The 18,806-nt window shown below is 41.6% G+C and overlaps 1 protein-coding gene across 1 annotated transcript in view; it reads left to right on the top strand.

Moving 5' to 3' along the window:
- The first annotated feature begins 501 nt into the window (after positions 1–501).
- LOC128691295 (E3 ubiquitin-protein ligase TRIM13-like) overlaps positions 502–18,806 on the top strand; it is a 56,690-nt gene continuing 38,385 nt past the window's right edge. The window contains exons 1-2 of the mRNA XM_070083419.1: positions 502–7,222; positions 7,470–7,617. Of these exons, the coding sequence (XP_069939520.1) occupies positions 7,612–7,617 (6 nt within the window). The 5' untranslated portion in view covers positions 502–7,222; positions 7,470–7,611. The remainder of the gene's footprint in view (positions 7,223–7,469; positions 7,618–18,806) is intronic.

The following is an 18,806-nucleotide window of genomic DNA, read 5'->3' as shown; positions in this document are numbered from 1 at the left end:
TCCGACCCTGAGAACAAGTTTAAGAGAGGGCCCACCGACCCTGAAAGGGTTAAATGTAAATAACCTGTATAGATGAATAATTACAATATCACTTCTTAATCTTCAAGTTACTTTTTTTTGTGTTCAAGTTTTCTCTGAATTCTGAGATTTAACAGTCTAGATTTGAGTGCACCAAGTCTACCTTTTCTGTTAAACACTTCTTTGTATATATTCGTTCCTCAGAATCCGTAGATCACATGAATACAGATCGATCGATCAAATTTTTTATTATCACTTCTATTGTGTAATCCCAATGTTGAATCTCATTCTATAAGTTGTGCTATATCGTACCTTGTAATGCATTACAGTAAGTTACATTAGTGTCCATTCTGATATTCTCCTTATGTATGTTATAATGCTCAATTGTTGTGTACTTTGACATTGTATAGAATCAGCCCAGGCCACATGCCTGTTGTCTCTAGTTGTATTAGCTGTATGTCAGGATGCCATACATTAGCGTCACTGAGCTCTCAGTAGTACCAGTATCAGTTACCAGTAGTATGACTCACTACCAACCCTCTGTTTGAATCACTTGTTATTCACTGTTACAGCTGACCCTAGCATGTTTTGAATGCTGCTCACCCTCTAGGAATCATCTCGTGAGTGAGTTGAAGGATAGACAGGAGAGACACAGGTCAGGCTTGGTGCTTCCCAAATATTTTGTTTTAATATACTTCATTATTGACTACATGAGTGTTATTACCCAATCCACATTACGGAACCCACAGGACAATACTGACCTCAGTTATTCAGCAGGTTAGGTTCCAGGCTACTATTGGCCACACTTAAGCAGAATGTTAAGTTCCATACTACTACTGGCACCACTTATACAGCAGGTTAGGTTCTGAAGTACTATTGGCCCCATCTATACAACAGGTTATATTCTGAGTAATTGCTAGGCCCATATATGCAGCAGGTTAGGTTCCGGGCTTCAACTGGACTAACTTATACAACAGGTTATCTTTTGGGCTAATACTGGTCTCACTTATACATCAAGTTGGGTTCCAGTCTAATACTGGGCCCACTTATTCAGCAGGTTAGGTTCTGAGCTACTACTGGCCCCACTTATACAGCAGGTTAGTTTCTGGGCTGCCGCTGGCCCCACTTATGCAGCAGGTTAGGTTCCTGGATACTGCTGGCCTCATTTATGTAGCAGTTTAGGGTCTTGGCTAATACTGGCCCCACTTATATGGTAGGTTAGGTTGCGGGCTAATATTGGCCCCACTTATTCAGCAAGTTACTTTCCAAATTACTACCAACCTCTCTTATATGGCAGGTTAGTTTCCAGGTTTGTATTGGCCCCACTTATACAGCAGGTTAGGTTCTAGGGTACTACTTGCTCAACTTATACAACATGTTAGGCTCTGATCTAGTACTAGCCCCACTTATAAAGCAGGTTAGGTTCCAGCCTAGTACTGGCCCCACTCATACTACAGGTTATTTTCCGGGCTACTACTGGCCCAACTTATACAGCAAGTTAGGCTCCGGGCCACTTCTTTCTGCCGCCACTTTCACAGCAGGTTAGGTTCCATGCTACTACTGGCCCCAGTTATAAAGCAGCTTACTTTCCAGGGTACTAGCCCCACTTACTGAGCACGATAGGTTACATACTACCACTGGCCCCTTTTATTCTGCAGGTTAAGGTTCCGGACGACTACTGGCTCCACTTATATAGCAGGTTATGGTTCCCGACTACTACTGGCCCCACTTATACAGCAGGTTAGGTTTCATGCTACTAATAGCTCCTCTTATATAGCATGCTAGCTTCTGAGCTATAACTGACCCCACTTATTCCGACGATAATTTCCGGGTTACTGCAGGCACCGCTTATACAGATGGTTAGGTTGTGGGCTCTTACTGGCCCTATTTTTACATCAGGTTTGGTTCCGAGTTACTGCTGGCAACATTTATATAGCAGGTTAGGTTCTGGGCTAGTACTGATCTCAATTATGCAGCAGGTTAGGTTCCATGCTACTACTGGTCCCACTTATACAGCATGTTATGTTCCTGGCTGATACTGACACCACTTGTACAGCAGGTTAGGTTCCATGCTACTTCTGGCCCTACTTATACAGCAGGGTAGGTTCCAATCTAATACCGGCCCCACTTAAACAGCAGGTTATTTTCCGAGCTACTACTGACCCTACTTATAAAGCAGGTTAGCTTCCGCGCTACTACTAGCCCCAGTTATACATCAGGTTATTTTCCGAGGTACTACTGACCCCACTTATGCGGCAGGTTAGGTTCCGGACTGCAACAGGCCCAACTTATACAGCAGGTTATTTTTCGGGCTAATACTCGTCCCACTTATACAGCGTTTAGGTTCCAATCTAATACTGAGCCCACTTATACAGCAGGCTCAGCAGGTTAGGTTCCTGGCTACTACTGGCCCCACTAATACAGCAGGTTAGTTTCTGGGCTACTACTGACTCCACCTATGCAGCAGGTTAGGTTCTTGGCTACTACTGCCCCAACTAACGTAGCAGGTTAGGGACTTTGCTACTACTGGCCCCACTTAGACGGCAGGTTAAGTTGCGGGCTGATACTGGCCCTACTTATACATGAGGTTAGGTTTCGAGCTGCAACCGGCCCAACTTATACTGCATGTTAATTTCCAAGCTACTACTTGCTCCACTTTTGCAGCAGATTAGATTCCGGGCTACTAGTGGCCCCACTTATACAGTTGGTTCGGTTCCTGGCGACTTATTTCTGCCCCCACCTATACAGCAGGTTAGGTTCCAAGCTACTAATGGCCCCACTTATAGAGCAGGTTAGATTCCGTACAACTACTGTCCCCACTTATTCAGAAGTTAGGTTTCAAGCTTCTGAACCCACTCATAAAGCAGTTTACTTTCCAGGCTACTAGCCTCACTTATACCTCAGCTCGTTAGGTTACAAGCTACTACTGGCCCCACTTATACCTCAGGTTAAGGCTCCCGACTACTACTGGGTCCAGTTATACAGCAGGTTAGGTTCTATGCTACTAATGGCAGCACTTGTATAGCAGGCTAGCTTCCCAGCTAAAACTGATGACACATATTCGGACCATAATTTCTGGGCTACTGCAGCCCTCACTTATACAGATGGTTAGGTTCTGGACTCCAACTGGCCCTATTTATACAGTAGGTTAGGTTACGAGCTAATACTGGCCCTGGTTATCCAGCAGGTTAGGTTCCAGGCTTCTACTGGCCGTGGTTATCCAGCAGGTTAGGTTCCAAGCTACTACTGGCCCTGGTTATCCAGCATGTTAGGTTCCAGGCTACTCCTAGGCCCACTTATATAGCATGTTAGGTTCCAGGCTAATATTGGCCTCACTTATCACTTATACGACAGGTTAGGTTTTAAGCTACTACTGACCCCACTTATACAGCAGGTTGGTTTTTGGGCTAGTATTGGCCGAACGCATTCAGCAGAATAGGTTCCAGGCTGCTACTAGGCCCACTTGTACAACAGGTTAGGTTCTGGTCTACTACTGGCCTCACTTGTACAGCAGGTTAGATTGCAGGTACTAGTTGCCCCGCTTATACAGCAGGTTAGGTTCCATGCTAGTACTAGCCCAATTTGTACAGCAGGTTACGGTTCAGGCTACTATTGGCCCCACTTATACAACAGGTTAGGTTCCACGCTTGTACTGGCCCCTTTTATACAGCAGGTTAAGTTCTGGGCTAGTACTGGCCCCACTTATTCAGCAAGTTAGGTTCCACGTTTGTACTGGCCCCACGTATACAGCAGGTTAGGTTCCACGTTTGTACTGGCCCCACGTGTACAGCAGGTTAAGTTCTTGTCTACTGGTGGCCCCACTTATGCAGCAGGTTAGGTTCCAGGCTATTTCTGACCCCTCTTATTCCGCAGGTTAGGTTCCGAGCTACTACTAGCTCCACTTATACAACAGGTTAGGTTCCGAGCTACTTCTGGCCCCACTTATACAACAGGTTAGGTTCCGAGCTACTACTGGCCTCACGTATACAGCAGGTTAGGTTCTGGGCTACTATTGAAAAGCGAAAATCGCTATAGACTGAAACAGTCTTTTCTCCTTTTCTGGTGCATATATAAGCCTAACATGTTTACCCTCATATATTTAGTGTGCAATAGAGCTAGGCTTAAAATAACAATAGAAAAGTAAAATGCATATGAAGTACATATATTTCTTACCTTAAAATATTTTCGGCAACAACTTATAGTGATTGGTGGATATTTATTGTAGAAGTCTGAAGGAGATAGTATATTTATTGTAGGAAGTCTGAAGGAGATATTATATTTTCATCCTCTGATTCTTCAATGAATATTGTTCTTATTGATGGATAGTTGAATGTAGCGCTTGCAGGAGTGTGAGTGTTTTTGATTATTAATATTCTTGAAGACTAGCTGCTGCTGGTAAAGGTTGCTAGTTGCTTCACCCTACGCTCTTGGACCTTGTGATGTTGGCTTTCCTTATTTAAACCTGTGAAACCAGCCTCAGCTAGCTTCGAGTTTATCTTCATCAGCTTCCTCACCTCTCTCAGCCATCATAATGGCTTGGTTTAAGAGCAGCACATTGTGACTGAATTGATCTGCTCTCCTCACCAATTAAAAGTTTTTCCATGTTATCAAAAAGGTTATCAAGTTTTCTCATAACTTTTACATTCACTAATGTTAGAGATTAATGTTAAGGACGGGATGTCCAGTAAGTTTATTTTTAACAACCGAAGAATTGACTGGGAAAAATAAACCAAGAGCTATCAGACATTCTGGGGATCAGACTTGAACACCCTATATCCCCACCAGTGCCTAGAGAAGCTGAATACAGAAGCATACAAAGTATGTATGAAACACGTACCATTGAGGAAACCCAGAAGAAGATCAGATATATAGTGTAGGAGATGGTACAGAAGAAGAAAACGGGTTGCTGAATTTGCTTAAAAACACAAATATGCTACAACAGATAGATAGTCTTAGCCGAGAGATCACTGAATTAGAGCAAAAACTTAGGATGTCAATCCAAACACAAGAAATACAAAGGGCCATATAGGATATTGCAAGAAATTCAAAATATTTCAATTCCTATGTAAAATCCACGCTAAGAACTACCTGTAGAGGTGGACCACTAATGAGATGAGACTCGTATACTGACGATGAATAGGAAATTAGTGAAATCCTAATAGAACAGTATGAGTCGGCGTTCAGCAACTTCCTAAATGGCAACAATGTAGAAAATGCTGAAATATTTTTCACTCCTACAGAAGGCTGCGCAGACCAACTGACTGACATTGTTGTCCATTTCTTTTTAGAAATGGTCAACATGCCCCCTCACTCAGCACCTGGACCAGATTCATGGAATGCTGTATTTATAAACAAGTGCAAAGTACCACTAGCACGAGCCCTCAGTATTCTTTGAAGAAAGAGCTTAGATCTAGATGAAATCCCGGAAGCCTTAAAGAGTGCAGACTTAGCTCCTTTGCATAAGTGAGGTAGTAGAGTACATACTAAAAATTACAGATCAGTAGCCCCAACTTCTCACATCATAAACATCTTCGATAGAATGATGAGACGGCATATTACAAATTTCATGGACCACCACAACCAACATAACCCCAACCAGAGCAGGACGATCATGCCTATCACAGCTGCTAAACCATTATGACAGAATGACGGAGGCGTTGGAAGACGACCAAAACGCAAATGTGATTTACACATTTTGCAAAGGCGTTTGACAAATGCAATCATGGAATAAGCGAGCACAAAATGATGGCCATGGGCATTAGGGGGAAGGTACGCAGATGGATTTTCGGGCTCCTAACACACAGGACACAAAAAGCAGTAGTAAATAGAGCAAGATACAGCATCAGCGAGGTCAAAAGCTCAGTGCCCCAAGGCACTGTCCTGGCACCTCTGCTGTTTCTCATCCTCATAGCAGACATAAATAAAAACACCCGTCACACTTTTGAATCATCATTTGCAGACGACGCTAAAATAAGCATAAAAGTCACTACGGTAGAGGTCACTGAAAAATTACGGGAAGACATAAGCAGGATTACCAGTGAGCAGTGGAGAACATGACGTTCAATGATGATAAGTTCCAGCTGCTTAGGTATGGAAAGAATGAAGAACTCAAAAGTAACACACTATACGAAACTCAAGAGGGTCACCAAATACAACGAAAGGAACACGTAAAAGATGTGGGAATAAATATGTCAGATGACCCCGTTCAAAGCAGGAGAAATATCAGAGCTGGAACAAATACAGAGATCGTTTACGGCTCACACTGAGCCAGTAAAATACCTAAATTATTGGGAACGCCTTCTAGTCTTGTACATGTAATAAAGTTGGTAGAATTACCGACAATATGTAAAGTAAAAGGACACAAATGCAACTAATGTGACAGCGAAACGTTGCCACAATAAATGTCACATTAGTTGCACTTGTGTCCTTTTACTTTACATAGTCTTGTACATATACTCACTGGAGCGGAGGACAGATACATGATAATATACACCTGGAAAGTACTCGAGGGCCTGGTACGAAATCTGCACACTGCCATAACAACATACTGGAGCGAGAGATATGGGAGGAAGTGTAAAATAAACCCAGTGAGGAGCAGGGGTGCGGTGGGGATAATAAGGGAACACTGTATCAACATCTGGGATCCCAGACTATTCAACATCTTACCAGAAGATATCAGAAAGACGGCTGGAACAAGTGTAGAAGCCTTCAAGAGGAAACTGGACAAGTATCTTTACCAGGTGCCAGATCAATCAGGCTGTGATGGATGTGTGGGTATATGTCAAAGGTGGGTATATATCAAAGGTATTCTTTAATACTTTCTTAGAGTTTACAGTTGTACTAACCGTTTGATGAGCCACACTTAGCTTACATCCTGTTTCAGACATAGGCATACCTTGCTCACTAAGATTAATCATTCCAAACTTGGGAATTAACACAATATAATAGTATATATAACATACATAATAACATTAAAATGCTTGAAACTTGGAAAGTTTCCAGACAGAATCCAGAGGACACAGAGGACACAGAGGCTGTAAATAAACTGAAGAAAATGACACATGGACGCCCAGCTGCTTAGTGCTTCATGCCTAAAAACTGCCGGAATAGCAAAACAGGTGTGCTTCGTTTTTCGACAGAACGCTGAAGAACGAAAATCCATACAACATAGTCCGCCTATATGATTATTCAAACAAGATCAGAGGTTAGCTGTTCCTATCATGCACTTCCTGAGACAGGATTGTATTTATACTGCACACACTCGCTGTACAGACACATTCTCTTATATGTAGGCCAATATTTACTGCTCACAGCATATTTGAGGGTGCTGTGATTAAGGCGTAGATGTAGATCTACGTCTGTTACATTGATCCCACTGACGTAGATCTATGCGAGTGAAAGTTCAAGGGTTAGTACTTGACCAGTATAATTAAAATAATTATCTTTAACAGAGGCAACTTCACGTCCAGGTCCACTGATACAAACCACAGGAAACATCACGCCATCTCACTGTTTGACCCGAGCAACAAGCAACATCACTCCAGTCCCACTGTTGACCACTGAAGAAATTCAAATGCCACTCACAGCACATTAATGATGGTAAGGACAATTTAAATACCACTCACAGAACATTAATAATGGTGTATCAGGAGAGAGTTTTCGGGGTCAATGCTCTCATGGCCCGGTCTGAGACCAGGGCTCCTGGTGGATCACAGTCTGATCAACCAGGCTGTTACTGCTTGCTGCACACAAACCAACATAAGAACCACAACCAGACTGATCAGGTACTGACTTTAGGTGTCTGTCCAGCGTCTTCTTGAAGACAGCCAGGGGTCTATTGGTAATCCCCCTTATGTATGCTGGGAGGCAGTTGAGCAGTCTTGGGCCCCTGACACTGTGTTGCTTCTTAGTGTACTTGTGGCGCCCCTGCTTTTCAATAGCGGAATGTCGCATCTCCTGCTGAGCCTTTTGCTTTCATAGGGAGTGATTTTCATGTGCAAATTTGGTACTATTCCCTCTAAAATTTTCCAGCTGTATATTATCGTGTATCTTTCTCGTCTGCATTCCAGGGAATACAAATCAATGGACTTTAAGCATTACCAGTAATGTAGGTACTTTATCGTACTTATGTGTGCAGTGAAAGTTCTCTGTGCACTCTCCAGGTCAGCAGTTTCACCTGCCTCAAAGAGTGCAGTTAGTGTACAGCAATATTCAAGCATAGAAGGTTCTTATTATTCATCCTATCATCTTTCTAGCAGAAGAGGTAGATACATTGTTGTGGTCTTTGAAGGTGAGATCCTCGGACATTATCACTCCCAGGTCCTTCACATTAGTATTTCGCTCAACTGTGTGGTTAGACTTTGTTGCATAGCCTGATACAGTTTTAATTTCCTCAAGTTTTCAATATCTAAGTACTTGAAATTTCTCTTCATTGAACTTCATATTATTTTCAGCTCATTTGAAGATTTGGTTGATGTCCGCTTGGAGTCTTGTGGTGTTTGCGATGGAGGTCACTGTCATGGCATTTCAGGTGTCATTCACAAAAGAGTATCATACCGAGTACATCGCCAGAAGCACACATTAACCAGATAACTGCTGCGGCATATGGGCGCTTGGCAAACCTGAGAATAGCGTTCCGGTACCACAGTAAGGAATCGTTCAAGACTTTATACAATGTGTACGTCAGGCCCATACTGGAGTACGCAGCACCAGTTTGGAACCCACACCGGGTCAAACACGTCAAGAAATTAGAGAAAGTGCAAAGGTTTGCAACAAGGCTGGTTCCAGAGCTAAGGGGAATGTTTTCTGAAGAAAGGTTGAGGGAAATCGGTCTGACGACACTGGAGGACAGGAGGGTCAGGGGAGACATGATAACGACATACAAAATACTGCGTGGAACAGACAAGGTGGACATAGACAGGATGTTCCAGAGATGGGACACAGAAACAAGGGGTCACAATTGGAAGCTGAAGAATCAGATGAGTCAAAGGAATGTTAGGAAATATTTAGAGATGTAGTGGAGGCAGGAACCATACATAGTTTTAAGACGAGGTATGATAAAGCTTATGGAGCAGAGAGAGGGAGGACCCAGTAGCGGTCAGTGAAGAGGCGGGGCCAGGAGATGAGTATCGACCCCTACGACCACAATTAGGTGGGTACATGGAGCTGTGGCTTACATTTCTGACTGTAGATGAACCGACAAGTTGATAAATTAGACACATGTGCAACTCTTGGGTCAAATGTGACACCACCTATGACTGCTGCACCTCTCCTGCCTACTGTTTATAAGCTACTTCTCCGCAGATATGCTGTATTATTTTCAAGATTGATGGACTGACCATGTTCATCGGCTCAAGGCTGAGGGACTGATTACCTCAAACTCCTCCTGTTCTTCACCATTTTCCTTTGTATGGACTGATGAAGCCACTGTGTGGCGAAACGTTTCCTCAGTAAAGATACCCAAGAGCTGCACATGTATCTAATTTATCATCTCTGTCTGTGTCAGAGACAAGGATGAAGAATAGGACTGGATCGAGTATGGTGCCTGGTGGAATAGAGCTTTTCACTGTAGCTGCCTCATACTTTACTCTGTTTCCTAATACTCTATCTAGGTGGTTTGTGATCTTTGTGTTGTATTTGTTAGGAAGTTATAGATCCATCTACCATTTCTCCTGTTATTTCTTTATCACGTATTTTGTGCGTTATTACACTGTGGTCGCAATGGTCGACGGCTTCAGCAAAGTCTGTGTATACGACATCTACATTTTGTTTATCCTCTATTGCATCCTACTCATGTTCGGTTTTCATCAAGGTGGGTCTATAGTGTTAAACTCTTGCACTTGGGACTTTCCCTTTGAACATAGTTTATCTAGTACACTAATCACCTATTTATGTCAAAATTATTTTATATAACCTGGTTCATTTGAACTTTTTTCATTTGTGTTTCTCATTATTTTTGTTGCAGTGTTGAAGGGTATTGCACGCGGAACTAGCACCAGGAAGCACTCTAGCTTAACAGGCACACAAAAGGGAACACGGGGAAATAGCACCAGGGAGTACTCTAGCTTAAGAGTCACATACCAGGAAATACGGAGAAATAACACCAGGAAGTACTCTAGCTTAACAGTCACATACAAGAGAACAAGGGGAAAAAGCACCAGGAAATACTTTAGCTTAACAGGCACATACAAAGGAATACGGGGAAATAGCACCAGCAAGTACTCTAGCTCAACAAGCTCATTCCAGAGAAAACGGGGAAATAGCACCATGGAGTACTCTAGCTTAAGAGTCACATACCAGGGAACACGGGGAAATAGCATCAGGAAGTACTTTAGCTTAACAGTCACATACCAGAGAACACGAGGAAATAACAGCAGGAAGTACTCTAGCTTAGCAGTCACATTCCAGGGAACACGGGGAAAGAGCACAAGGAAGTACTCCAGCTTAACAGTGACATAGGAGGCAACACGATGAAATAGCACCAGAAGTACTCTAGCTTCACAAGCACATACCAGGGAACACGGGGAAATAGCACCAGGAAGTACTCCAGCTTAACAGTCACATTCAAAGGAAAACGGGGAAATAGCACCAGTTAGTATTCTCCCTTAAGAGTCACATACCAGAGAACACGGGGAAATAGCACCAGGAAGTACTCTAGCTTAACAGCCACATACCAGGGAACACAGGGAAATAGCACCAGGAGGTACTCTAGCTTAACAAGCACATTCCAGGGAACACGGGGAAACAGCACCAGGAAGTACTCTACCTTCACAGGCACATACCAGGGAACACTGGGAAATAGCACCAGCAAGTACTCTAGCTTAACAAGCACATTCCAAGGAAATCGGGGAAGTACCACCAGGAAGAACCCTAGCTTAAAAGTTACATACAAGGGAACACCGGGAAATAACACAAGGGAGTACTCTAGCTTAAGAGTCACATATTAGAGAACAGGGAGTAATAGTACCAGGAAGTACTCCAGCTTAACAGTCACAATCAATGGAACACGGGGAAATAGCAACAGAAATTATTCTAGCTAGAGTGTCACATACCAGTGAACACGGGGAAATAGCACCAGGAAGTACTATAGCTTAAACATACCAGGGAACACGAGGAAATAGCACCAGGAAGTAATCTAGCTTAACAGTCAAATGCCAAGAAACACGGGGGAAATTGCGCCCAGAAGTACTCTAGCTTAGCAGTCACATACCAGGGAATACGAGGAAATAGCACCAGGAAGTACTTTAGCTTAAGAGTCACATACCAGGGAACACGGGGAAATAACACCAGGAAGTACTCTAGCTAAAGAGTCACATACTAGAGAACACGGGGTAATAGCACCAGGAAGTACTCTAGCTTAACAGTCACATGCCAAGGAACACGGGGAAATAGCACCAGGAAGTACTCTAGCTTAACAATTACATACCAGGGAACACGAGGAAATAGCACCAGGAAGTACTCTATCTTAACAGTCACATGCCAAGGAACACGAGGAAATAGCACCAGGAAGTACTCTAGCTTAACAGTCACATTCAAAGGAACACGGGGAAATAGCACCAGGAAGTACTCTAGCTTAACTGTCACATACCAGGGAGCACGGGGAAATAGTGTCAGGAAGTACTCTAGCCTAACAAACACATACCAGGGAATACGGGGAAAGAGCACCAGGAAGTAGTCTAGCTTCACAGGCACATACCAGGGAACACGGGGAAATAGCACCAGGAAGAACTCTAGCTCAACAGTCGCATACCAGGGAACACGAGGAAATAGCACCAGGAAGTACTCTGGCTTCACATGCACATACGAGGGAACACTGGGACATAGCACAAGGAAGTACTGTAGCTTAACAGTCACATACCAGGGAAGACGGGGAAATAGCACCAGGAAGTAATCTACCCTAACAAGCACATACCAGGGAACACGGGGAAATAGCACCAGGAAGAAGTCTAGCTCAACAGTCGCATACCAGGGAACACTGGGAAATAGCACCAGGAAGTACTCTAGCTTAACAGTCACATACCAGGGAACACGAGGAAATAGCACCAGGAAGTACTCTGGCTTCATATGCACATACGAAGGAACACTGGGACATAGCACAAGGAAGTACTCTAGCTTAACAGTTACATACCAGGGAAGAAGGGGAAATAGCACCAGGAAGTATTATAGCTTAAGAGTTACATACCAGGGAACACGAGGAAATAGCACCAGGAAGTACTCTAGCTTAGCAGTCACATACCAGGGAATATGAGGAAATAGCACCAGGAAGTACTTTAGGTTAAGAGTCAAATACCAGGGAGCACAGTGAAATAGCACCAGGAAGTACTCTAGTTTAAGTGTCACATACCAAGGAACACTGGGAAATAGCACCAGGAAGTATTTTAGCTTCACAGGCACATTCCAGGGAACACTTGAAAATAGCACCAGGAAGTACTCTAGGTTAACAAGCATACCAGGTAACACGGGGAAATAGCACCAGCAAGTACTCCTTTGTACTGTAACCTTACAGGTATGTCTTGAATAAAGTTGCCAATCACTCATTTCCTAAATTCACCAACACATCTATCACTCTTGCCATCCTAATACATCATTTTAAGTATTACAAAAATACATTACGTGAATCTTCTTGGCATTTTATTTTTTCTAGTGCGTGTTTCACTTATTATACCTCTCACTAATTTTGCTTATTTAAACGTGTTTATGGCACATTAACCCTATAAAGTCACAGTACCATGTTCAAACCTGCTGGTCTTTCTATGACATCGCAATACCAGGCTCAAACTTGTTGGGTTTTCTGTGACGTCACCATCCTCATCATTGCCCAATGCATCTTTACTGTTTCCACCATCATTCGCAGCATTATCAATTTTCATTCATCGCATCTCCAACATCTTCATCACAGGCACTATCACATATTCATTACATCACTAACACTACCCCACACTATCACTATTACTAACATCACCACAATTAATCACTACCCTATCACCACCACTATCAGTATCACCGCAACCACTACCAGTATCACTGTTAAAAAATGCGATATGCACACAGTATAAACATCTGCAGAGAATACATGGACAACTTATTGATCACCCTCTAGCATTTAGCCTATTTCTGGTTTTGTAACAATTTGTAAGAATATGATATAGTCCAGTTATCCTTTAAATTGAGTAAAATATTAATATTGCTTTGAGATTCCAACTGGATGATAATAAACCAAAGAAAAGAAAATTTGAGATCTTTCAATATAAAAAGGTGTCTAGGTTGACATTATTAGAGAAATTTAATGTAATTTAGGATATAAGCTCCTACACTCCTGATATTATTTGTGTATTTATTAATTGCAATGTTAAATTGTACATATGGTACTACAGTGCTGAGTGCACATTTCGTATCAATATGACTCACAAGTACTGTCTGGTATATAGCTATGATGAGCTATACTCAAATGATAAATAACAATGTACAAGTGTGTATGAAAATTATTGTTGTTAGGTAAGACACATATGCAACAGTTAGGTATCTTTATTTCGAAACGTTTCGCCTACACAGTAGGCTTCTTCAGTCGAGTACAGAAAAGTTGATAGGAGCAGAATTATTATTATTATTATTATGTGAGCAAATCACCAGCAGGAGGCTTATAGGGCATCACCTGAATTATTATCTGCAAGTAATTTGGGTGAGGTAAGTGGGACTTAATTCACAGTAGGTCACTGAACTGTTACTCTCCGAGTGCTCACTTCTTCACCACTCTCACAAAAAGCTAGACCTAACATTAAATTAATAATTATAAAATTAAAACCAGCTAATCTGATAAAATTAAAATTAGGTGGACTGTATGTTATTCTGGTTTATTTGCTGGGTACACAAAATATTCATATTAACACTTACTATTGAATTACTGTAGATGAATCACACCACAACACCTGCCTAACACCTAGACCCTACACTGGTCAGCTGAGATCTGAATGTAAGAACCATGGTGCACTTCCCTTTGAGTGATGTCTGCATCCCTTACTTCGCCATCTACACATAATTCATGAGGTCCCGCAAATTTCCTGTCTCAGTTCTTAAGCAGGGGATGTTTACACGGGTTCCTATTGCAAATTCAGGCCGAAACATCCCAATTTGGCCTCCGAGAATGCTGATTATTAACAGAATTTCTAACTACAATCAGTATTCACACATTGCAAATGGTGTTTTCTCTGCATCACTCAGTGGCTCTTCTACACCTTCCTTCACTTAGAATTTCTCGATGGGTCCAATCAGCATCACATTTTATTACACAATTATTGTATTATTGAAATTTACACATGCTCGGAAGTGCTCGCCATATCTTAGTAAGACTAGGCTTGACTTAGACTTAAACGGTGACTGACTAAACATCCTCAAATAATCTATCTTCTTGACCAACAAGGCAATCAAAACAGTTTGCTTGAATATGACAAACCATTTGAGGAACAATAATAATGTTGTACAAGAATGGTATATAATACCGACAAGATGAAATTGAGACACATGAGCAACATCTGGGTATTTTTATTGTAAACGTTTCGCCATCCAGTGGCTTTATCAATACAAATTCCAGGACATAACTTGAAGACAGGAGAACTATGTACAGAAGATGAGGTAATCAGTCCCTCAACCTAGCAGTAGGTGCGAAGAGCACCTACGACTACGGTGCTCTTCGCACCTACTGCTAGGTTGAGGGACTGATTACCTCATCTTCTGTACATAGTTCTCCTGTCTTCAAGTTATGTCCTGGAATTTGTATTGATAAAGCCACTGGATGGCGAAACGTCTACAATAAAGATACCCAGATGTTGCACATGTGTCTCAATTTCAACAATAATAATGTACAAAGCAGCAGCACGGTGCCAGGAACAACTAGACAAAATAACAACCCTAACTTGGGACCATCAGCAGATCCTCCATAAAAGGCATAAATCTCCTTTAATATTGAATCTAAGTTCAACATAACCAAATACCCGACTACGAGTGTGTGTAGATTCCACAAAATGTTGGTCAGAATCTTCATCTTGGGACCAGGGTTGAACAGCATCTCTGCGACATACAACCTCAGCAAAACATCAAAAATCACTAGGTCTTAACAATTCTATGTGAACAGAGTTACACAGAGTTACTAGAAGTATTTTTCGACTCACCAACGATATCGTACTCTACCAAAACACAGTCTAAATCACGTAGAAACAGCCAGACAGAGAATCAAATTTCTAGGACAAGAAGCAGGTCTAGAGAGTGGTCCTAGTCGAGCAATGACCAGCTATGGAGAGAGATTCCAAGTTGGGCTATGACCACCTCTGGAGACTCCTTGAGGTAGAGAGGGCAGTTTCCAACCTCAGGTGTGATCACGTGGCTACCCAGTACTATTCCTGCAAAGCTGGTAAGCAAACAAGAAGAAAAGAAGTTCACAGTAAATGGGTTAGCTGGTGTTTTCGTCTGTGTTTATATTCTCGGTCTCTCGTGGAAACTTAATTATGAAATGATTACACCTCTTGAAAAAGATATGGAGATAATACTGATGATACTAATAATAATAATAATAAAATATAATTAATAATAAGTTATAATTAATCACTATGGGGCGCTTTCAATGTCATATGTATTTCATGTAGTTTTGGTAGCTGACATTTAAAGCACTCCAGGTTGACTGTTATTATTATTAATAATTATTATAATTAATTATTATTACATTACAGTCTCTCCTCACTTAACGACAGAGTTCTGTTCCTAAGACCACGTGGGTAAACAAATTCGTTGCTAAATGATGAGTATACTATGATGGTAGTTGGTTTATGTCAACCATCTTAGATATCGTTTTAATATCTTTGCACTATTTGTAACATTTCTGGTATATTTTTAAATTTTATACACTAGTGAACTGTGTATTGTAATAAACAGAATAGAGAAAGTCAGCTCTAATATTCATTATTTAGGCATGCATGCTAGTAGTCAAAGAGCCCGTCATAGGCGTCGGTAAACGAGTATGTCGCTAAGTGAGGAGAAGCTGTATTATTATTATATTTTCTGTCTCTCGTGTGTGTGTGTATATATATATATATATATATATATATATATATATATATATATATATATATATATATATATATATATATATATATATATATATATATATATATATGAGTGTGTGTGTATATGAGTGTGTGTGTGTGACTCAACAATCAATATTTGCACCAATAACTCATTACAGTTGTGACCGGGTGTGGAAGTGTGAATTGCTCATTACTCTTTAATTAGTTCATGATTGTAGCCATGTATAAACATAAGCAACCATTCTTACAGGATTCATTACCTTTGTAACTAGTGAGTTCAATACCTTTGTACCTAGTTCAACTATCGGGACTTTGAGGGCCCGGTCCCTGGACCCACTGCGTACTTCTGTAATCTGTAAATACCTTTGTAACTTGTCTTGATTGTGACCAGACCTACCTGGAGTTCATTACCTTTGTAAATTATGAGTTCATTACCTTTGCAAATTGTGAGTTCATTACCTTTGTAACTGAGTTCATTACCTCTGTGACTTGCTCGGTTATCAAAACTTTGGAGTCCAGTCCCTGGACCCATTATGTACCTCTGTAATCTTTTGACTACCACCCACAGGATGGGTATAAGGTGCATAATAAACATATTAAACTAACTCTCGTGGCATCTTAATAAATGATTAAACTCATTGAACAAGGTATGTGGATGATGATAATAATAATAATAATAATAATAATAATACAGTGGACCCTCGGTTATCGTCTGGAATCCATTTCAGAAGGTCAACCTAAGACCGAAAACCGAATTAATATTTCCCATAAGAATTAATGGAAATACAATTAATCCATTCCAGAAAAAATATTCACACACAAAAAATAACAATTATGTAAGTATTACATACCTTTATTGAATGCTAATGATTGCCTCTGGAAGACAGGGAGGAGGAAAGAGGGAGAAGTTAGTGTTAGGATGGAGGAATACCTCTCCATAAAGACTTTAGGTAGCAAAGGCTTCTCTGGGGTTACTTCCTTTCTTTTTTTTTGTTTAATGCCATTAGGACCAGCTTGAGAGTCACTGGACCCATATCGCACAAAATAACATTAAAGAGTGCTCCGTTTCTGGTGTCTCTAAGATTTCCCTGCAATGGGACAGGGTTTTTGCCACTGAACATGTTGCAGATATGGCTTGTTTCAGCTTGGTCAGGGTGGTGTTTCTCTACAAAAGCTTGCACCCTGGTCCACACTGCACACACCTCTTTAATCTCTGAAGAAGGCACCTCCTTCACTCCCTCTTCCTCCACCTCTGAAGCAAGTTCCTCAGCTGCAGTCTGCTGCTGTTCAAGTTGAAGCTCTTGCAGTTCTTCAGTGGCCAGCTCTTCCCTGTGGACCAGCAACTCTTCCACGTCCTCGCCACTCACCTCCAACCCCAGGGACTTTCCCAGTGCCACAATAGAGCCCACAGGATCGGCAAGGTCAGGGTCAGCTTCAAACCTTTCAACCTGGACACAACGTGGCCACAATTTTCCCCAAGCAGAGTTTAAAGTTTTGAAAATCCCTCCCTCCCAAGCCTTTCCTATAAGGGTTATGCAACTGAGGATAGTGAAGTGATCTTTCAGAACTCTCATAGAGTCAACTGAGTGCCAGAGGTCACTTCAAAGTTAGAAATGACCTGCTGGTCCATGGGCTGGAGGAGAGGCGTGGTGTTAGGAGGCAAGAACTTCACTTTTATGAAACTGAAGTCACTAAACATTTAGTCTTCCAACTCTGGAGGATGTGCAGGAGCATTATCCAGTACCAGGAGGCACTTGAGTGGCAATTTCTCTTCCAGGAGGTACTTTCTTACACTTGGGCCAAACACATCATTAACCCATTCTCTGAAAATTTGCCTTGTGACCCATGCCTTTTGATTAGCTTTCCACAACACACACAGTCAATTTTTGACGACATTGCTTTTCTTGAACACTATGGGATTTTCTGAGTGATACACCAGTAAAGGCTTCACTTTAGAATCCCCACTAGCATTACCACACAACAAAAGAGTAAGCCTGTCTTTCATAGGCTTGTGTTCTAGCAGTGCCTTTTCCTCCTGCATGATGTAGGCTCTGTTTGGCATTTTCTTCCAAAACAGGCCTGTTTCGTCACAACTGAACACTTGTTGGGGTTTTAATTATTCTGCCTTTACATAGTCCTTGAACTCCTGTACATACTTTTCAGCCGCTTTTTTGTCAGAACTTGCAGCCTCTCCATGCCTTACAACAATATGTATGCCACTACGTTTCTTAAATCTCTCAAAACACCCTTTGCTGGCCCTAAATTCACTACCAGCAGCACTTGTTCCAGGAGTTTTCTGTAGAAGATTCTTGTGTAACTGCTTTGCCTTCTCACAAATAATAGATTCCATAACAGTGTCTCCCACTAATTATTTTTCCTTAATCCACAATAACAACAATTTTTCCATCTGTTCCATTATTGGTGACCTTTGTTTCGTTAGAAAAGTTACTCCTTTAGCAACATTACCATCCTTGATTTGTTCTTTCTTTGCCAGGATGGATGTTATTGTTGATTTGTTTTCCCATACATCCTGGAAAGTTCCTGCACCCACATACCTCTCTTGTATTTATCAACCATTTCACGATTAAATTCCTCTTTACCACAGGAGCTTTACTAGGAGCTTCCTTTGGAGCCATGGTTACTTATTTCACAGTTGCACTGCAAAAAATCAACAAAAAACAATGGAAAACAAGCGAAATGTCTCGATGTGCGAGC

This window comes from Cherax quadricarinatus, chromosome 9, assembly GCF_038502225.1.
Source record: "Cherax quadricarinatus isolate ZL_2023a chromosome 9, ASM3850222v1, whole genome shotgun sequence".
Classification (NCBI taxonomy): domain Eukaryota; kingdom Metazoa; phylum Arthropoda; class Malacostraca; order Decapoda; family Parastacidae; genus Cherax; species Cherax quadricarinatus.
Note: the sequence above shows the minus strand (reverse complement) of the source record. Positions and strands in the feature narration are given on the sequence as shown.